At 43.6% G+C, this 21,992-nt stretch overlaps 1 protein-coding gene across 2 annotated transcripts in view; it reads right to left on the bottom strand.

The window, feature by feature from the left end:
• The window catches only part of UBE2K (ubiquitin conjugating enzyme E2 K), a 69,074-nt gene extending 47,600 nt beyond the window's left edge, over nucleotides 1-21,474 (bottom strand). The window contains exons 1-2 of one of the 2 annotated variants that reach the window (XM_054029168.1): nucleotides 21,288-21,474; nucleotides 5,401-5,474 (exon numbers count right to left, since the gene is read on the bottom strand). In XM_054029168.1, coding sequence (XP_053885143.1) covers nucleotides 5,401-5,474; nucleotides 21,288-21,459 — 246 coding nt within the window. In that variant the 5' untranslated portion in view covers nucleotides 21,460-21,474. The remainder of the gene's footprint in view (nucleotides 1-5,400; nucleotides 5,475-21,287) is intronic. The other variant, XM_054029167.1, reaches the window with a different exon arrangement.
• Between the last annotated feature and the right edge of the window lie 518 nt (nucleotides 21,475-21,992).

Below are 21,992 nucleotides of genomic sequence, written 5' to 3'. Positions count from 1 at the left end.
ATTACGACTGGTAACCATCATCATCGAAACAGTAGCATGTCTGCCCAGGTGGCCATGATTGACAGCCACACCAGTACGACGACGATGGGTACCAGTCATAATATACCATCGCCTGGCAAGGGGCTGGTGCAATGCAGCCCTACGGCTGCCAGCCCCATGGCTATCACTCATGCTACACCGTCTACCACCAAAAGGCAGTTAGCAGCTGCTGCTGTGTAGCAGCTGCAGTCCCACGTCTGCCGGCACCCAGAGGACATATGGTGACGGTGAGCTCAGCTGAGCTGAGCGGGCTCCATGCTTGCCGTGGTATGTCGTCTGCACAGGTAACCCAGGTAAAAAGGCGCGAATCTATTGTCTGCCGTTGCTGTGACGAGGGGGGAGGGGCCTGACGACATGTACCCAGAACCGCCCGCGACACTGTTTTGCATCATCCGGGCATTGGGATCTCAACCCAGAATTCAAAGAAAAGGCACGAAAGGCGCTTCTCGGCTCTCTGAGCTGTGGCGCAAACGTAGTATCTGACTGACTAGGGGAAGGAGGGAGGGCGGGCCGAGTGATGACATGGCGTACAGGTACAGGGAATTAAAATCAAGAAAGGTGGCTGTGCATCAGGGAGAAACACAAACAACTGTCACACAGAATGGTCCCCCCAAAGATTAAACTGAAAACCCTGGGCTTAGCAGGCCGTTGATTTGACGGAGGGAGGGGGAAGCAAATGAATACAGAGCAAATCTATTTTTTACATCTTAAGACGACGGTGCAGCGTGACTGATAGCCCTCGGCATCTTTCTGGGTGCTTGGCAGCAAATACGGGGCGGTGTATGACGATGGTCTTTAGGCCTATTGCACAATCGGCTGCTCAGGGAAGACTCTGCTAACGTACGATGACCCGACTTGTAATAGGACGGCTAACAGTCGTAATACACCATTTACTGCCAAAAGGCAAGCCCCACGGCTGCCAGCACCCAGATCGCCGATGAAGGTTACCAGTCTACTGCACCGTCTACCGCCAAAAGGCAGTTAGCAGCTGCTGCTGTGTAGCAATGCAGTCCCACCCTCTGTCGGCACCCAGAGGACAAATGGTGACGGTGAGCTCAGCTGAGCTGAGCGGGCTCCATGTTGTCTGCACAGGTAACCCAGGTAAAAAGGCGCGAATCTATTGTCTGCCGTTGCTGTGACGGGGGAGGGAGGGGCCTGACGACATGTACCCAGAACCGCCCGCGACACTGTTTTGCATCATCCGGGCATTGGGATCTCAACCCAGAATTCCAAGGGGCGGCGGAGACTGCAGGAACTGTGGGATAGCTACCCATAATGCAATGCTCCGGAAGTCGACGCTAGCCTTGTACTGTGGACGCGGTCCGCCGACTAGAGCACCTAGAGCATTTTATTGTGTGGACACACACAATCGGCTGTATACAACCGATTTCAATAAAACCGGCTTCTATAAATTCGAACTAATTTCGTAGTGTAGACATACCCTAAGCATCTACACTAAAATGTCACTCCTGCCAATATAACTCACCCACTACACCGACTTAACTTCACCTCCACGTGAGGCGTAGCATTTAGGTCAACATAGTTAGGTCGATGCAGTTTCAGTGCAGACACTGCATTACTTACATTGACTTCAGTGGCTTCCAGGAGGTGTCCCACGATGCCCCACCTTGACTGCTCTGGTACCCATTTTGAACTCTGCAGTCCAGCAGCCAGGTACACATCCCTCCCCGTTAAAACACCACAAAATGTTCAAATTGCATTTCCTGTTTGCTTGGCTTGGAGAGCACTGCCCAGCTGACCACACGGCAGACACGCTCTTGCTGGAGTACGCAGGAGGTGCTGGATCTCCTGGGAGTGTGAAGAGAAGACGCTGTATAGGCACAGCTCTGATCCAGCCATGGAAACCTTGATATCTATGAGGAGTTTGCTTGGGGCATGGAGGAGAAGGGCTACAAGAAGGACCTGCAGCAGTCCCTCGTGAAAGCCAAGGAGCTGCAGCAGACATACTAGAAGGCAAGGAAGGCTAACAGTCGATCTGGTACAGAGCACAGACATGTCACTTTTACAAAAAGCTGCATGCCATCCTCAGCGGAGACCCCACCACCATTGCCAAGAGACCACGGATACTTAGGGGGAGCAGGAGTCACAGACCCCCAATGCAAACAGTGATGAGGAGGATGGGGAAAAGGCCACTGGGGGAGCCAGTAGCGCAGCAAGCCAGGACCTGTTTTTTTACTCCTGGACAGTCCAGCCAGTCCCTACAGTCCAGCATGAAAAAGCCTGATGCAGGGTAAGGAACCTCTGGTAAGTATGCAGGTTTTTTTTAAATTGCAGGGAAACATCTGTTGATTTACTCTTTTTTAACTTATGCTAGAAGAGGTAGTGAAAGAACCAATAGAGCTACAGTTGCTATTTGCTTCTCCTTCCCCCTGTACAGTTAGGCAGAAGAGACCCTGCAGAACAGTTTGTTTATGTGAACTAGGATGTCCCGTGAACCCTCCATAGAGATCTTGAGGAAATTTTCCTGGAGCTAGTCTGCCATCTTCTGCCGAAGGTTTCTGGGGAGGGCTGCCTTATTTCTTCCACCACCGTATGACACTTTCCCATGGCACTCAGCAATTACTTCAGCAGGCACCACTACAGCACATAGGCTAGCAGCATATGGCCCTGTCCTGCAGGACTTGTTCTCTTTCAGCCTTGGTTATCCTCAGGAGTGAGATACCAACTAAAATTACTACTGCCTGTGGAAAACAGTGCCAGTATTCAGTTCAATTGCCCTATACCAGTGGTTCTCAACCTATTTACCAGTGAGCCACATATGCAGCTGTGTTATGTGGGCCACATCCACACAATACATGGCCCTGCGGTCATATGGGCTGCAGCTATATGCTGATTGGGCCGCAAGCAGCCCATGGGCCACAGATTGAGAACCATTGCGCTATACACATATACTCATACGTGTGAGCTAGTCCCCCCACCTTATGATCCCAACTCACACCTTCCCCCCCAGCCATACCCACCATCGCTGGGACTACTGCCGTGCTCTATGAATCCCACAGAGAAGTGAGAACATGCTGCTTGCAAGTTATGTGGGTCAAGGGGAGTGAGTTCAGTATATCAAGTTTCCATTTATCTTGTGAATACACTCACAATAGTACCTCAGTGCATTGTATCTTTTGCAGCTGGAAATATGGCCTTGAGGGTCTCTCTATCCACATCAACGAAGCAGCTCAGCCAGATAAGGAGAAGAACGAAGAGGACATGTTCCAAGAGATCCTGCAAGCCTCTGCTGCTTTGGATACCGAGCACAGGACTTGGAGGATCACCCCCGCAGACAGCATGGACAGGGACAGAGACAGAGCGGACAGGAAAAACGCATAGGCAAAAGAGAGAGACATGCAGCAGGAGATGCTAGCACTTCTCAGGCAGCTGAAAAGCATGCTGGAGACTCTAATTGACATCAGGTTCAACAGTTCCGTGCTCGCCTCCCTCTGCACCCCAGAGAGAATTGGATTCCAGGACCTCCCTACAACCCCCCACATTCCACATGGCATCCAGGGCTGCTGCACTATCCCTACCACTCGCCCAGGGAAGAGTACAGGCTATCACAGCTGCACATACACCAACCATGTCTCTCGCACATCAGTGTATGTGTTTGTGAAATGGAAATGATTGTTTTTTCCCCTTCAAATGTTCTTTTCCCCGTATTTATAAAGTTTCATTCAGTTATAAATGTGTCTGTTGGCATGGGTTTGGAATAAAAGTTTATTTATTGAAACTTAATTGATCGTTCTTAGTTCACAACATATGCTGGCTGGGGCTGACATCATTCACAGATAATAGTAATAGGTGTATTTGCAATGTTATATTACTACACTCTCAGCACTCATCTCAAGGTTCATACCGGGGGTACAAAAAAGCAATGCCTGGCAGAGCACACTACAGCAGCACACATTACCGTGGCTAACTATTAAAATGGTCTTTCAAAGCCTCCCAGAGCCAAACAGCTCTATGTTGAGCTCTTCCTTTAGCCCTGGTATCTGGCTACTCAAAATCTGCAGACAGCCATTCCACCTCCACCCTGGCAGAAACTCTTCCCCCTTTGCTTCACAGATATTATGCAGGACACAGCAGGCAGCTATAATCACTGGGATTTTTTTCACTGAGGTCCAATCTCATGAGTAGATAGTGCCAGCGACCTTTCAAATGGCCAAAGCGCACTCAACTGTCATTCTGCATATGCTGAGCCTGCACTTGAAGTGCTCCTTGGTGCTGTCAAGGTGGCAAGTGTACAGCTTCATGAGCCACCGAAGTAAGGGGTAGGCTGGGTCTCCCAGGATCACTACTGGCATTTCAACATCCCCAATGGTAATCTTGTGCTCTGTGAAGAAAGTCCCTGCTTGCATCTTTCTGAACAGGTCTGTGTTCTTAAAGATGCTTGCATCGTGAACCTTCCCTGACCAGCCCACGTTGATGTCAGTAAAACATCCTCAGTGATCCACAAGCACTTGCAGTATCATAGAAAAGTAGCTCTTTCTGTTGATGTACTCTGTGGCAACATGGTCTGGTGCCAAAATAGGGATATGCATGCCCACTGCTGCAAAACCATCCACTATGTCCTGCATATTGCCCAGAGGCACAGTCCTGCACAGCAAGACGCGATTAATGACACTACACTCTTGCATCACAGCAACCCCTGTGGGTGGATTTCCCCAACTCCAGTGTCTCAATGAGTGGATTAGACCAGGGGTCTCAAAACACATGGCCCAGGGGCCACATGTGGCCTGCGGGGTTATTTTCTGCGACCCGCGAGCTCCTCACAGCCCCACCGCCCTCCCCCAGCGTTTACCTAGAGCAGCTCCGGCCCAACGTGCACTGGGGGCAGTGCCTGCCTGCCCTGCCCCGCGCTGTTCTGGGAAGCTGACAGAATCTGGGGAAGGAAGGGCGCCGGGGTGTGTGTGGCTGTTGCTTCAGGCACCGCCCCCAGCAGCTCCCATTGGCCGTGAATGGGGAACCGCGGGCAGCGTTGGGGTGGGGATTTCAGGGTAGGGGTTGGAATGCGGGTAGGGAAGGGGTGGGAAGAGGCGGGGCAGGGGTGGGGCAGGAGTGGGGCCTCGTGGAAGGCGTGGAGTGGGGGCGGTGTCAGTAAATGGGGCCCTCGGGCCAATGTACTAGTCCTCATGTGGCCCTCGTGGTCATTTGAGTTTGAGACCCCTGGTAGACGATGGTGTAGGTAGGAGGGGTTTAGATTTATTAAGAACTGGGGAAATTTTGGGGAAAGAGGACGCCTATATAGGAAGGATGGGTTACATCTAAATCAAAATGGAACAAGACTGCTGGCATTTGAAATTAAAAAGGTTGTAGAGCAGTTTTTAAACTAAGGGCTGGGGGAAAGCTTACAGATGCAGAGGGGCACATGGTTCGGACAGCGACATCCCTTAGGAGAGGATCTATTAATGGAGATTCTTTATGTCCTAGAGAGGATGGAAGATGATAAAATACAGGTAGGATCTTATGAGAAACAGTCAAATGAAAAAAAGTACCATTCAATTACATCATGTAATGATAGAGAACCAGAAAGTGACAAGTTTTTAAAGTGCTTATATACCAATACTAGAAGTCCAAATAATAAGATGGGTGAACTAGAGTGCCTAATTTTAAATGAGGATATTGATATAATAGCTATCGCAGAAACTTGGTGGAATGAGGATAATCAATGGGACACAGTAATATCAGGGTACAAAATATTTCAGAAGGAGAGAACAGGTTGTGTTGGTGTGGGAGTGGCACTATATGTGAAAAAGCGTAGAATCAAATGAAGTAAAAATCTTAAATGAGCCAAATTGTACCATAGAATCCCTATGGATAGTAATTACATGCTCTAACAACAACAACATAGCAGTAGGGATATATTACCGATCACCTGACCAGGATGGGGATAGTCACTGTGAAATGCTCAGGGAGATTAGAGAGGCTATTAAAATAAAACACTCAATAATAATGGAGGATTTCAACTATCCCCATACTGACTAGGTACATGTCACCTCATGATGGGATGCAGAGATAAAAAGATAGAGGTTCTTGACACCTTAAATGACTGCTTTTTGGAGCAACTAATCCTGGAACCCACAAAAGGAGAGGCAATTTTTAGGACTAAATTAAGTGGAGCACGGATCTGGTCCAAGAGGTGAATATAGCTGGACCGCTTGGTAATAGTGACCGTAATATAATTAAATTTAACATCCCTGTGGCAGGGAAATCACCACAGCAGCCCAACACTGTAGCATTTAATTTCAGAAAGGAGGACTACACAAAAATGAGGAAGTTAAACAGAAATTAAAAGGTACAGTGCCAAAAGTGAAATTCCTGCAAGCTGCATAGAAACTTTTTAAAGACACCATAATAGAGGCTCAACTTAAATGTATACCCTGGATTAAAAAAACACAGTAAGAGAACCAAAAAAGTGCCAGCGTGGCTAAACAACAAAGTAAAAGAAGCAGTGAGAGGCAAAAAAGCATCCTTTCAAAAGTGGGAGTTAAATCCTAGTGAGGGAAATAGAAAGGAGCATAAACTCTGGCAAATTAAATATAAAAATATAATTAGGAAGGCCAAAAAAGAATTTGAAGAACAGCTAGCCAAAGACTCAAAAAGTAATAGCAACATTTTTTTAAGTACATCAGAAGCAAGGAAGCCTCCTAAACAACCAGTGGGGCCACTGGACAATCAAGATGCTAAAGGAGCACTCAAGGACGATAAGGCCATTGTGGAGAAACTAAATGACTTCTCTGCATCAGTCTTCATGGCTGAGGATGTGAGGGAGATTCCCAAACCTGAGCCATTCTTTTTAGGTAACAATCTGAGGAACTGTCCCAGATTGAGGTGTCATTAGAGGAGGTTTTGGAACAAATTGATAAACTAAACAGTAATAAGTCACCAGGACCAGATGGTATTCACCCAAGAGTTCTGAAGGAACTCAAATGTGAAACTGCAGAACTATTAACTGTAGTCTGTAACCTTAAATCAGCTTCTGTATCAAATGACTGGAGAATAGCTAATGTGATGCCGATTTTTAAAAAGGACTTCAGAGGTGATCCCGGCAATTACAGGCCAGTAAGCCTGATTTCAGTATCGGGCAAACTGGTTGAAACTATAGTACAGAACAAAATTGTCAGACACACAGATGAATATAATTTGTTGGGGAAGAGTCAACATAGGTTTTGTAAAGAGAAATCATGCCTCACCAATCTACTATAAATCTCCGAGTGGGTCAATAAGCATGTGGACAAGGGGGTTCCAGTGGATATAATGTACTTAGATTTTCAGAAAGCCTTTGACAAGGTCCCTCACCAAAGGCTCTTATAGCAAAGTAAGCTGTCATGGGATAAGAGGGAATGTCCGCTGATGGATTGGTAACTGGTTAAAAGATAGGAAACAAAGAGTAGGAATAAATGGTCAGTTTTCAGAATGAAGAGAGGCAAATAGTGGTGTCCCCCAGGGGTCTGTATTGGGACCAGTCCTATTCAATATATTCATAAATGATCTGGAAAAATGGGTAAACAGTGAGGTGGCAAAATTTGCAGATGATACAAAATTGCTCAACTTAGTTAAGTCCATAGCAGACAGCGAAGAGCTACAAAGGGATCTCTCAAAACTGGGTGACTGGGCAACAAAATAGCAGATGAAATTCAATGTTGATAAATGCAAAGTAATGCACATTGGAAAGCATAATTCCAACTATACATATAAAATATGGGGTCTAAACCCGTTCTGTCATTCCCAGGGGCACCTGGCATTGGCCACTGTCGGAAGACAGGATACTGGGCTAGATGGACCTTTGGTCTGACCCAATATGGCCATTTTTATGTTCTTATGTTAACTAACACATGCTAATTAACAAACACATGTTGAACTGATGAAGTTAAAGCATAGGGGGAACCTAAGGCTTACCTTTACCAGTTAACACATTTAAAACTATAACTTAATTTATTGACACTAAGATTTTAACGTGTGTTAGTTAACATATGTGCTAAACATACCCCTTGTCTTCCTAGTGAAGAAAGGACCTGTATGAAGGACACCACTGCTATAAAACAGACCAAACAGTTTTTTCATTCTTATGGTTTTCTCAATTTTCACATAATTAATCTCAGCCCAAAGGAGATTTTTTTTTACAGGAAGCTTCAAAAAGTAAGATTAAAATTTTACAGTTATGAAAGCATAGAAGAGTACATGCCTTTCTTGGAAAAAATAAGTGAGATTCCTTTCACACTTCAACAAAAAACAGCTCAGTCAGTAAATGGAATGTCATTTTTACTAATATATATGATACTAACAGAATATTTGAATGCACAGAATTAAGATGCAAACAAGGGTGTTCAAAAACATTAAGAAAAATAGAGTACTTGCATGGCCAGACCATTATTTTAAAATTTCTTATAATTTTAATTATGAACTAAATTTCTATTAATTTCCTAGGCAAGTGTAATTATAGAAAACTCAGTCCACAGCAACTTTAATTTTAATAACCAATGTACTTTCAGGTATCTGCAACAAAACACACCTTAATTTTTGTTTAAACAAGATTCTACACACACACACACACACACAATTTAAAAAGCTCAATCAAATTTACTGAAACTGTTCCATGTAAAAAAAAGTTAGATTTGGGCTAATAAAGAGAGGTTTTAGTCCAAAAGGGAAGTTGTTGAAACCATTATGAAGAAGTAAAAATAGGTGTTTAGAACAGGATGGCCTCAATGTGTTGAGTGTTGCGATATTACTATTACAAAATGTGTTGCTCCGATTACTCAAAGAGCGAATTAGTTTAATGAAATTTCAGAAAAGAGAGCTAAGCAGCACACACTTCTTCCTACCTTGGAATCTTATGCCTGGTCTATGCTGAAAAGATTTACTGGTATAATTATTTTGGCTAAGGGTCTGACTTTTTGACCAAAATAATTACGGGTAAAAGCATTTATATCAGTATAGTTATCCCCCTTCCAGTACAGGACCAGCCGTACAGGTATAAAGCACCTTTATAGAAACATAATTATGTCCACACTGGGTTGGGGGGGGGGGGGTAGAGGAGGTTTACATTACTTTAACTATACTGCCATAGTTAAACTGTTACAACTTCCTAACATGGATAAACCCTTGCAAACATGTTTTGGTAGGCATCACTAAACATTGAGAACCTGAACACCATTTGAGTGACAAAAGCATGCTAAATGCTCTACAGGACACAGTGCAAGGGTTCTCTGCACTGAGGAGTTTACAACATAAATCATACAGAAAACAATAGACACACAAAGCCCAGATGAAGGAGCAACTTCACAGGGGTGTAAGATTGTATTTTTGTTTTGATTTTATACACCCTTTTCTCTTTGATGCTATAAAACTGAAAAGCTTCACAGACAAACTGTGTTTTAATGAGAAATGTTAATTACCCACTATATGTGCAAATACACAAGATTATTGGTTACTTCAGACCTGATCCAGCAGTCAATTCCACAAGTTAATTCCCACTTTTGGTCACTAGTAGTTCTACATGTGAGGAGATTGCAGGATTACCCTTGTTTCAAAAGATTATACTCCTTCCTTCTCACCCACACAGTCTAAGTCAAGACACATTTAACTTCACTTTTAAATAAAAAGAAAACTAACTATAAACTTCTAACATGGAAGGATCTATACTATCCGCTTAAGTAAAATAAAGGAATTACTGATTTGGGATATTTTTAAACAATTATAAATGTTATTTTACAATTTGGCCATACATTAATTTGATTTTTTTTTTTTTAGTATGTAGACTCACTTATCAACCATATTAACTGTATTTTAGTTCACAAAATAGATTTTACTCCCCAAATTAAAAATATTCCTAAATCGGAGATTACAGAACAAATTTAGTCAGTCAGTTACAAGTGCAAAAAATAGACTGGGAACCTAGAGAGCACTGTACAATATTATCAAAATTAATGAACTTTATTACATAACCTTAAGCAAAATTGTTTACTTCTCTCCATAAAAAGGAGAGAAGTTTTATTCAAGAACTCTGTCAAAAAGTAAGACTCTCAGCACATTAGCTATGAAATATAATTAAATGTATTTAAGTATACTCAACTTTTCTTAGGCTACTATTGTTGGTGACTATTGTTCTAAAAAAATTAAAAAATTACATGGACAGTGTAACAAGTCCTTAAAGATTATGAAAACAGGCTAGAAACTGGTTAACTCTTGACTATAAACTTAAAAATTACATAGTAAAGTAATACTAATTTAACAATCAGAAGGCAAAGTAATTTAAAAAACTTGTTAGCACAGTTTGACATTAGGGTCCCAACTACTGCAAATGACATCACTTTTTTTTTTAAAGCAAAATTCCCATCAGCAGCAGTATCTACATCTAACTATAATATATCTATTTTCAAATACATTTCAGTTCAATGTGATGAAAAGTGTTACTCTTTTGGAAATTTCAGGCTGCTAGGTTACGTCAGATTCAACTAGAGGGTCACACACTTCATTGCTTATGTAGGTGGAACTGTACATCTAGCAGGGTCCTTCACCTCCACTATGACGAGGCCCCTCACCCGTGTCGCCATTTGGTCATTCAGAATACAGGGGTAAGAGTCATGGCAAGGGGCATGCTGGCCAGATCAGGGGATGAAAGGCTTCCAAGCATCCTGATTTCCATTAAAATCAGGCCCAGTATCTCCTTTTGGTGCTCTAGGCAAAGGAAGTTCTCTAGTACCCTAACCCCACCCTCATCCCTAACCCTGAGATCCCAACCTCATGCTCATCTCCATAGAAACTTTACTTCCCTCCCCACTGTCCTCTATGAGGTCGGTGTGTCACCACTGTATCTTGAATTTAGTGAGCCTGATTTTAGTGGCTCTTCCAATTTTCCCCGAAATCAATAGGGTTCTGCCCATTGATATCAAAACATTTCCCTGAATGTTTGCAACTGATCAGCTGCAGTTTTCAAAAGTTATCACATTACATATATACTGGCAGAAATGCCATCAAGTTGAGTGGTGGACCTCACTTCATTTGTCCTATTATCCTGATTCCTTGGTCAACCCACAGGTTTAGTCAAATGGTCATGCACATGTTTAATGATATTTTACATAAAAGTGTTCTGAATACTTACAGGTCATAATGAAATACTACATTAGTGTAAACACTATTAATAGGAACATTAACACACTATCCAATTATTCTATTAGCATTTGCATGAGAAAAATATTGATTTTAATAGTGAATACAGCACACTTGATTCAAAGGTCTTGAGGAGCAGCCATAAAATTCAGATAAACATGTTTAGGATGAAAATGTGAGTTAACAAGCAGGTTTTTAAAAGAGTACTCTTAGTTCTGGAGCACAATCTTCTGAAACCCTGCTAGTAAGTTCCTCTGCTTTGAGCAAGCTATTGAACACCAGCTTACTGTAGTGCAGTCCCTTTAAAAGCCAGCTGATACTGCAGGATGATTTTGCATCTCATCCAGTACCACCTGCGGGACATACACCCCAGCTTCCTGAATTCCATTTAACTCATGTTTGGGTATTGTACACTAAAGAGTCATAACATGCTATTAACTTTGTTTATGACAAATTGTTTGTTTATGTAATCAACGTGGGCAGAGCTTGAAAAATCTACTTATGATTAAAGAGTAGAAAATTCCCTTCATAAGTGGGGGGTGAGGCAAAGAAGCACTCCAACCAATAATTTCTGTAAAATTTAAAGATTGTCTTTACTATGACAAGTGATGGTCAAAGACAGACATTGTAGCATTCAATATCTACTCTCACTCTATGATTCTAGTCCAAAAGACAGCTCAATATAAAAGCAAAGATATGTTCTTCCAACTGCTAACAATAAGAATTCAACCTGGGATCTGAAAATTAAGCATGGTTCCTTCTGGCTCATAACAATGGAAAATTCTGAAATCAGAGCAGAGATCCTAATCCGGCAAACTCATAAAGTCTGTCTAAATGAGAAAGCTTTATCAGTTATACCAACATAATTATACCAACCATGTGAGGACACTTGTTCTGGAACATACGTGGGTTTTTTGGTTAGCATACACCCTTTCTCAAATGCCAAATCAACCATAAAAAGGCACTCCCATACTGGAATAAGAGCATCTACTTTATACCAGGGCTTTATAACAGTATCCGTTTAAAATTCACACCTCAGGTTATAGCCAAAAAATGTTAGCATGTAGACACGGCCTAACTTTATTCGTGCAAGTAGTTCCCTTGTGCTCACCAACTGCACACTGATTTCAATAGGACTACTCATATGAATCAAGTTAAGTGCATGTGTTGGCAGGAACATTATTGGTTCTGTTCATTAACAATTCTGTTGCTGATGTACAAGTCACAGTAGAAGCTACCTCACTCTTTCGTAGCTATATTGGTCCTGCAGTGCTAACAGGAGCAAAAAGCAGCAATGTGCTATTTTTAGTCACTTTTCCAGAGTAGAACTGAATCTTAAGCTTCTATCTGCCAACCTGACAGGATGTCCCGGGATGTCCTGCTCATCCACCTGGGCACTAATGATATTGTCAGGTAGGCCCCTGCACAGTGACTGCACAGCTCTGGGAGCAAGGGTGATGTTCTTGTCCATCCTTCCCATTCTCAGTTAGGCCCCAAGCAGGGACACCAACTCACCAATTTAGTGAGGAGGGCTTTAAATCAGGTTCAAAGGGGTCAAGTGATAAAAGCCCACAGGCAGGTATAAAAATGGTGACCTTAGCAGAAGGGTCACAGGACCAACAAGAGGGAAACAGTGAGGGAATCTGCTCAACATCTTGAACGCCTATACAGAAATGCAAGGAGTAAGGGAAATAAACAGGAAGAACTGGAAGTATTAATACATAAGTTATTACTTAACTGGCAGGGCTAAATCTCATGACTAGAATATTGGCATAGAGCAGGGATGGCCAACCTGTAGCTCCCGAGCCACATGCGGCTCTTCAGAAGTTAATATGCAACTTCTTGTATAGGCACCTACTCTGGGGCTGGAGCCACCAGCACCAACTTTCCAATGTGCCAGGGGGTGCTTGCAGCTCAACCCCTGGCTCTGCCATAGGCCCTGCCCCCACTCCACCCCTTCCCACCCCCCCGCCCCGGGGCCTGCTGTACTCTCGCTCCTCCCCCCCAGAGCCTCCTGCATGCCACAAACCAGCTGATTGGGAGGTGTGGAGAGGGAGGGGGAGGTGCTGATCGTCGGGGCTGCCAGTGGGTGGGAGGCGCTGGGAGCGGGGTGGAGAGCTGATGGGGGGCTGCTGACATGTTACTGTGGCTCTTTGGCAACGTACATTGGTAAATTCTGGCTCCTTCTCAGGCTCAGGTTGGCCACCCCTGGCATAGAGAATTATTCCATGTTCAGAAAGAACAGGCAGGGGGGAAAAGGAGGTGGTGTTGGGTTATACACCAAGAATACAGACATTTGTTGTGAGATTCAGAAGAAGGTAAGAGGCAGACCAGTTGAAAGTCTCTGGGTGAAGAGGCAATATCCTGGTTGGGGTCTACTACAGACCACCAAATCAGGTGGAGGAAGTGGATGAGGCATTTCTAGAACAAACAACAGAAATATCCAAAACACAAGTCCTAGTAATAATGGGGAACTTTACCCAGACACCCGCTGGAAAAGTAACATGGCAAAACAAAAGATGTCCAATAAGTCATAGGAATATATTGGGGGAAACTTCTTGTTTCAGAAGTAACCGGGGGAAGAAGGGGGCAGCCAGTTTAGACTTGATTCCGACTAACAGGGAGGAACTGGTTGCAAATATGAAGGCTGAAGGCAATTTGGATTAAAGTGATCACGAAACGATAAATTTCACGAATCTAAGGGCAGGTCTACATTACCGGTTAAGTCGATATAAAAAGTCACCCCCCTGAGTAACGCAAATTACAACAACCTAAGCGTTGTCCATACTGGCGCTATGTTGGCAGGAGAGTGTCTCCCACTGACATTACCGCAACTCTGTAAGAGGTGGAAGATATTATGCCGATAGGAGAGAGCTCTCCCATCGGCATACAGCATCTTCACCAGGCATGCTACTGCAGCGCAGCTGTGCCAATGTAGTGCTTCTAGTATAGACTAGCCCTAAGAATAAACAATGAGTGAGAGCAGAATAAGGATAATGGACTTCAAAAAAGCAGACTATAACAAACTCAGGGAACTGATAGGTAAGTCCCATGGGAAGAAAACCTAAGGGAAAAAAGTACAGGAGAGCTGGCAGTTCCTGAAAATGACAATATTAAAGGTGCAACAGAAAACTATCCTGATGCGAAGGGAAGATAGGAAAAATAGTAAGAAGCGAATATGGTTGCATCAGGATCTGAAAATCAAAAAAGAATCCTACAAAAAGAAGAAACAGACAAATTATTACATTTGAATATAAAAGAATATCACAAGCATGTAGGGACAAAAACAAAATGAGTTACAACTACCCAGGGACATAAAGGGCAATAAAAAGAGGTTCTGTAAATACATTAGGAGCATGAGAAAAACTAAGTAAAGTGTAGGTCCTCTATTTAGCAGAAAGAAGAGCTAACAACAGACAACAGCAAGAAGGCTGAGGTATGATGCCTATTTGGCTACGGTCTTCACTAAAAAGGTTAATGAAGACCAGATACTCAATACAATTAGTATGAACAACAAAAGGGAAAGAATTCAAGCCAAAATAGGGAAAGAACATGTTAAAGAATATTTAGCTGAGTTAGATGTACTTAAGTAGGCAGGACCAGATGAAATTCATCCTAGGGTGCTTAATGAATGAGCTGAAACAATCTCTGAACTGTTAGCAATTATCTTTGTTAATTTAGGGAGGACGGAGTGAGGTCCCAGAGGAGTAGAGAAGGGCAAGTCTAGTACCTATCTTTAAAGAGGGGAACAAAGAGGACCAGGGGAATTATAGACCTGTCAGCCTAACTTCAATACCTGGAAAGATACTGAACTAATTATTAAACAATCAATTTGGAAACACCTAAAGGATAACAGGGTAATAAGCAATAGCCAAACATGAATTTGTCAAGAAGAAATCATGTCAGACCATTTCCTTACTAAATAGGGTTGCTGGCCTAACAGATAAGGGGAAGCTGTAGATGTGATATATCTTGATTTCAGTAAGACTTTTGACATAGTCTCCATGATGTTCTCATAAGCCAACTAGGGGAAGTGTGGTCTAGATGAAAATAATACATGGCGGGTGAACAGCTAGTTGAAAGACCATACTCAAAGGATCATTATCAATGGTATGTTCTCAAACTGGGGTCTGAAATTAACAAGATGAAATTCAATAAAGACAACTGAAAAGAACCACAAGAACTGGGAAGAAAAAATTAAATGCAAAACTGCAAAATAGAGAATAACTGGCTAGAAAGTAGGACTACTGAAAAGGATCAGAGGGTTACAGTGGATCACAAATTAAATATGAGCCAACAATGTGATACAGTTACAAAAAAACTAATATTCTGGGTTGTATTAACAGGGGTGTCATTTGCAAGACACAGGAGACAATTGTCCAACTCTACTCAGTGCTGGTGAGGCCTCAGCTGGAGTACTGTGTCCAGTTCTGAGCATGACACTTTAAGAAAGATGTGGCCACACTGGAGTCCAGAGAAGAGCAATTAATATAATAAAAGTTTAGAAAACATGACCTATGAGTTAAAAAAATGAGCAAATTTAGTTTTCAGAAAAGATGCCTGGGGGGCACCTGATAACAGTCTTCAAATGTGTTAAAGGCGGTTATAAAGAGAACAATGATCAAAATTGTTCACTGAAGGTAGGACAAGAAGTAATGGGCTTAATCAGCGGCAAGGAAGATTTAGGTTAGATATTAGGAAAAATTTTGTAACTATAAGGATAGTTAAGTACTGGGATAGGCTTCCAAGGGATGTTGTAGAATCCCCATCATGGGAGGCTTTAAAGAACAGGTTAGACAGACACCTGTCAGGGGCGGTCTAGGTAATCTAGTCTTGCATCAGCGCAGAGGGCTGGACTAGATGACCTCTCTACGTCCTTCCAGCCTTACATTTCAATATAACATTTCTATCAATGATGATTGAAAATGTTATGGTAGTCCAAATATGAATATATAAGTAATGCAGTGCGGTCTTTCTGAGCCTAAAGACAACATGAGCCAGTGCTTTGGAAGCTGCTCATAGCTTCCCCAGTTAAGTTAACTCCGGTCAGTTTCACAATTGCTATTTAGAAACTGTGGGCAAGATTCATCAGGACGTTATGAGCAGAGGCAAACACTGAAGCTATTCACTGGGCAACAGAACCGTAAAAGCGGAAGGGAGGTATATAGTACTAGAGACCTCACATTCCTTACAGCAGTTACTTTCCCCTTTCCTCTATATCCCCCCACCAAAAAAAACAGAAGCCTCCAAGAAGGAACGGGGCAAAAAAGCTCTCTACCTTTCAGCAACCAGAGTGAGGAAAGTGATGTTTCAAGTTCATCACGTATGGATTATCTATACTTGAAAGATATTGCAGATTAAGGTAGACTGAATTTAAAGCACAATAGCTTTTCTGAAAATAGCTCCCCGTGTGAACATTTATTCCAGAATAACCATGTCCACATGGGGAGCTATTCCAGTTAGTTTCCTGGTGCAGCCAAGCCCCTACTAACTAGAGGCTGACACAAAACATTGGAACCAGGTAGAAAACCCAGCAACTTCCCAGTTGCTAGTAGGATGCTGAGCTTCTCTCCAGCTCCTGGACCTTACTGGAAGTCCCATCACATTGTTTCTATCAGCCTGACTTATAGGTAACTAGTAAATGGTTAAAGTTAGATACAGAAACTATATTACCATTGTGCATTTTCATGTAATCATGAAAAGCCTAAATTGGATTTGCTAGAGGCAGCACTTCTTGTCAATGGTAGACAAGAAATACTGTTTATTTTTAGATATATAAGGAATAAACTTGAAAACTAAGTGAAGTAGTCCCTGTGGCTGATGTGGGGCAGGGAGACACAGGCAGAGACTGTTTGGAAAAAAAAATCAAGACCTTCTTTTCAAGAGCTAGAGACATCTTTCATCCACTGTACTTCCACTACTGGCACTAGGAGAAGCTTATTCCTCCATCAAAAGTACTCTCCCTTTACTGGCTCCTCAGCCAGCCTCCATCACTTGTCCAGAGAAAAAGAACCAAGAACTAAAGTAAATCTTGTCATTAAAACAATATGCCAGCTCTTGATAGTGCTAGTAGCTCCTGCACTGAGTAAAGGTGCTGTTTCTCTTGAACAGTCTGTAGTTTTTCACCCTCCTCTCCATTTTCATCAGTTCTCATTTCCTGTGTTTGTCTAATTTAGATTGCAAACTCCTCAATGCTGGGACTCTGTCTTACTTCTGTAAAGCATATACATCTATAACACTACATAAAAATATTAGATCAGTGGTGGGCAACCTGCGGCCTGACAGGGTAATCCGCTGGCGGGCCATGAGACAGTTTGTTTGCATTTACCGTCCACAGGCACAGCTGTTCGCAGCTTCCAGTTGCTGCGGTTCGCCATTCCCTGACAATTGGAGCAGTGGGAAGCAGCGGCCAGTCCGTGCCACTTCTCGCAACTCCCATTGTCCGGGAATGGCGAACTGTGGCCACTGGAAGCTGCAAACAGCTGTGCCTGCGAACAATCAATGTAAACAAACTGTCTCACGGCCCACCAGAGGATTACCTTGACGGGCCGCATGCGGCCCATGGGCCGAAGGTTGCCCACCACTGTATTAGATCATAAGAGATTCATGTTGAACTAAACCTGGTCCTCAAAGTGTCTCTCCAAGTGATCAGCTTATTTTTCAACACATACTCCCCACTGAGAATCTTCCTCCACCACAAGCTAAATCCTTAGAGATGGACAGGAGGGAAGGGGTGATTCAATTACCTGTTGCACTGTTCCAGCAAGGCTACACTGAAATTATGTAAGATGCCTAATCTACTCGGCTCCCCATCAGAGCTATCTATCATATATGTCAAGTGGAAGAAAATTGGGCCTGTACCCTTATTTGCTTCTTCATGACGTTTAAAGGCAACCTAAAAAAAATTTGCGCAAAATATATTTTTGTGATATTAGAAATTCTGAAAGTCTACCTTGTAAAACTAATGTGATGGAGAAGTAGTGAAATAACATCACAAGAGAATAGACTGAAAGCTGAGCAACTGATCCTTTTCTAGATTAAGATTTAAAGTGTGATATTAGTTAACACGTGCTAACACATTATAAAGTTATAGTGCAGACAAACTATATTGCCTTTAACAACTACTAAACTGTTCAAGTTAAAAACTGTGAAAGCTGACTCAATGAGGTTTTAACTTGACCAGTTTAATACATGTTAAACGCAGCTTGTGCCTTGTCTATATTAGAATTTTTAATTACATTTGTTAGCACATAAGCCAACATGTACTAACATAATACTCTAAATCCTAGTCTGAATAAAGGCAGAGAGAGGACAAGTCTTCCACTGTTTAAAACTCATTTTTGGTCATACCTGTTTAATTCAAATACACTAGGTTAAAAGGATGTCTGCTAAAAATTCAACATCCCACTCCTTTAGTTCAGGTGTGAGAACTCAAAATAAACTAATAGGCAAGAACAAAAAATATTTTTTTAAAAAGCATTCCAGGTCCTCACACAAAATAAGCAAAAGAGAGCACAAAATCAATTTAAAAAAATCCTTGGCCCATCAACTTTAAGACAGGAAGTAAAAGCAGGTGGGGGAGGGGGGGAGGGAATTATCTTAAAGATACACCCAAATTAGCATTTCTAGACCAAAAAACAGGGCATTAGATATGAAAAGTATGGCTAGGAAATATACATTTTATAAATCTTTCATTCATCTCAGATTGAAAATTGGCCTGTATCTTATTGTAAAGATCTATGAATTGCAGAAGAAATTGAGTATTTGCCCCATCCTCTTCTAAAACTGCCTCTGGCTGGCTCCCACTTAGCTAGGCCCAGAATTCATTCTGGGAAGAACATAAATGGAAAACTCTGTATGTTCTCTCTCCAGAATGCAATATGGGAGCAAATGCCATTTGGTGGCATTTATAGGGAAACAGATTGAGTGCCAGTTTTCATGTTCAGCTAAAGCTCAGCACACCACTCCAAGAATGCTTAAGTGCAGATAAGATCAGCAACTTCTCCTTGATGCAAGACAATTTTATTTTAAAAGTAACATTTTAGCTATATGATTTGTGACAACCATTTTTTTTTAAAGTCTGAGATTCAGATTGTCAATGCACAACTCACTTTATATTAAAAAAAAAAAAAGGTTACCTAGCCTCAGCAGTTTCCTCCCTGGACCAGTAATATCTAGTCATCCCTCCATTCTCCTCCTCATATTGAATGTTTTCACACTACAGCTGAAAAAAAAGTTTACTCAGACTTTGAAAAATCAAGCCAAGGTATTCCCAATACAAGTATCCAGAATCAGTTTGCCATTATATTAAACATCCACAATTACATAAATGAACTATGTATTCAGAATACCAGCAGAAAGTGTGTAATGTAAACAGTGATTACTGTATATATGTATTGATAGTTTAACTAATAGTAATAGCTGAATACTGGAAAAGAGGCACTGCTCTGTTACATGTTTAATTTAAAAGATGAAGGAATCCTACAAAAGTAAGGGTTGTATCAAAATTCAGTCAACGGGGGGGTGGGGGGGGAATGTATTGTAATTTTTTAAATCTTCAATGCACTAAATACCTCCAGCACATATATTAATTAACTAGGAACGGAAAACAAAATTGCTCCCTGATCCCAAGCTTTTTTATAAGAAAAGTCAAAGATCGGACTATGTTTATATCACTGTTGCATATATTAAGGTTTCTCTTTTCTAAATAATGCCAGGGCAAAATTTGGAGTGTTCAGTGAGTGCTTTCTAATACAAAGGCATATGCAATCAACTTTAAGCTGTATTGTTCAGAGAAAGTAAACACTATGGGCTACTCTAATTTCAGCACACGAATACACAGCTGATCACTCACGATCACTTCTAATTTAGTATTTGGGTTCTGTAATCATTGTGCACTAGAACTCACATTAAAATCAATTTGAGTATCACATTGCACAACAGCTCTAGAAATTAAGCTTTAAGATTTTCTGGAAAATAGTTTATTTTGAGTTGCATAACAACAACATTGTTAGCACACTACATTCAAAAGCACATCAACTACAGCAACACTAAACATGTTTTCTGTAAGGAACACAAATCCTCAGGAAGTTACTAGCATCTTGGTTTTCCGAATATGAATGTGCCTGATCTGTACAGAGTCTAAAACCATCAGTTTTCAGAGTCAAACTGCACATTAATATTTCACAGGCATACAACATGCCTCATCATCCTTGTGAGTATGATAGTGACGACACAGCCATCAAAACCGATCTGGCCGACAGTTACCAATAAAGATCTACAGACACAGTGAAAACAGCTCTGATACAATCACTATCAATCCTATTACACAGTCCCTGGAAATAAACTGAAAGTTCTTTATCACTTCCCTAAAAGAAGCTCGTTTCTTTTCCCAATTACTGTTTCAGGGACGATTACATCTGATAAACGGGGCATCAGATAACTGGGATATCAGGGGGTGGGAGGGTTACAGCCCTGCACACCCGGGTGACATAACCTGCTATAAAAGGAAGCCCCTGGACTAAGGAAACCTAGGAAAATAGGCTTTTACTTGAATTCATTAAAAAAAAAAAAACACGTTTCATTCTCTGCAGTTTCAGTCACACGCCGACCAGGGAGCTGGATGAAATGCACTCGAGTCATTACCCGCCCCATCTGTCTCTGCCCCACCGCCTCTCAAAGAGCCCATGGGAAAGCCTCTCCCCAGTGCCCCTGCCGCGAAATACAGGGATCACCAGCTGTGTCAGTGGGGAGCCGCCGCCCCGCACCCGCGCGCGGCCCGCCTTGGTATTAGGATCCCCTGAGCCTCCCTTTTGGGCCAGACCAACCCCAGGCTGGGTGGGGGAGGGGGCGCTTTACCCGGGGGTTTCCCGGCCTTGCCCAGGCAGCTCGCTCGCTGCCCAGCCGCACTTCCTACCCCTTCCAGGCCGGGCCTCTGGGTCCTTCTCCCCGGCCCCACCCCACCAGACTCCCGCTGCCCGCGGCGGGGGAGGACTCCCCTCATCCCTCATCCCCGGGAGTCGCCGTTACCCTCCCCCTCTGCCGAGAGGCTGGGACAGACCCTCCCCCAGCCGCGGGAGGAGGAGGGGCGGGCGGGCACACCGCCGGGGAAGGGGGGAGCCTCTGACCTCCTCGCTCTTCAACACCTCCTTGAACTCCCGCTTGATCCTCTGCACCGCGATGTTGGCCATCTCCGCAGCCGGCACCCACTCGCCGCTGCCTCCGAGCCGGGCCCAGCGAGCTCCGCCGCTCCCGCTGGATAATTCCCGGCCCCACCAAAATGGCGCCCGCGCCGAGCATGCGCGCTGCGGCCCCCGGCGCCGCCGCTCAGGCGGGGCCACGGCAGCGTGTGCGGCGGAGATGCAGGGAGCAGAGCGGAGCGGCCCCTGAGCTAGGGCGGGAACTAGCGGGCGGGGGCGCGCTGGGGTCTGCTGGTGGGGGGAAGGGACTGCGAGAGGCTGCCCCCCCCCCCCCCGTCCCTGAGGGGAGGCTAGTCCCCCTCCCCCGCCGGTCCTGAGGAGACACCAGTCTCCCAGCTCCCTCTGCCGCTTGGTCCCCGGCCCTGTCACACGAGGAGCCGCTTTCAATGCAGAGCTCGGGGCTCAGCTAAAGCGCGACGTCCCTGCGGTGACACCTCCTCACAATCCACGGGTCAGAGCTAGGGTCGCTGTGTTGTGATGAAGCAGCTGTGTCATCCCCACTTAGGTGTTATACACAAATCCCTTCAGCCGCTTCGGGGGCCTTTCGAGCTCGCCTGGGAAAGGGGTGGGCTAACATGCGTCCTAGCTTCCCCTCAGAGCCTGGCGTGGACGGGGCGAGGTAGACGCGGGGCT

The sequence above is a fragment of the Malaclemys terrapin genome, chromosome 5, assembly GCF_027887155.1.
Source record: "Malaclemys terrapin pileata isolate rMalTer1 chromosome 5, rMalTer1.hap1, whole genome shotgun sequence".
In the NCBI taxonomy this organism is placed as follows: domain Eukaryota; kingdom Metazoa; phylum Chordata; order Testudines; family Emydidae; genus Malaclemys; species Malaclemys terrapin.
The sequence above is the reverse complement of the archived record's forward strand: the minus strand, read 5'-3'. Positions and strand labels throughout refer to the sequence as shown.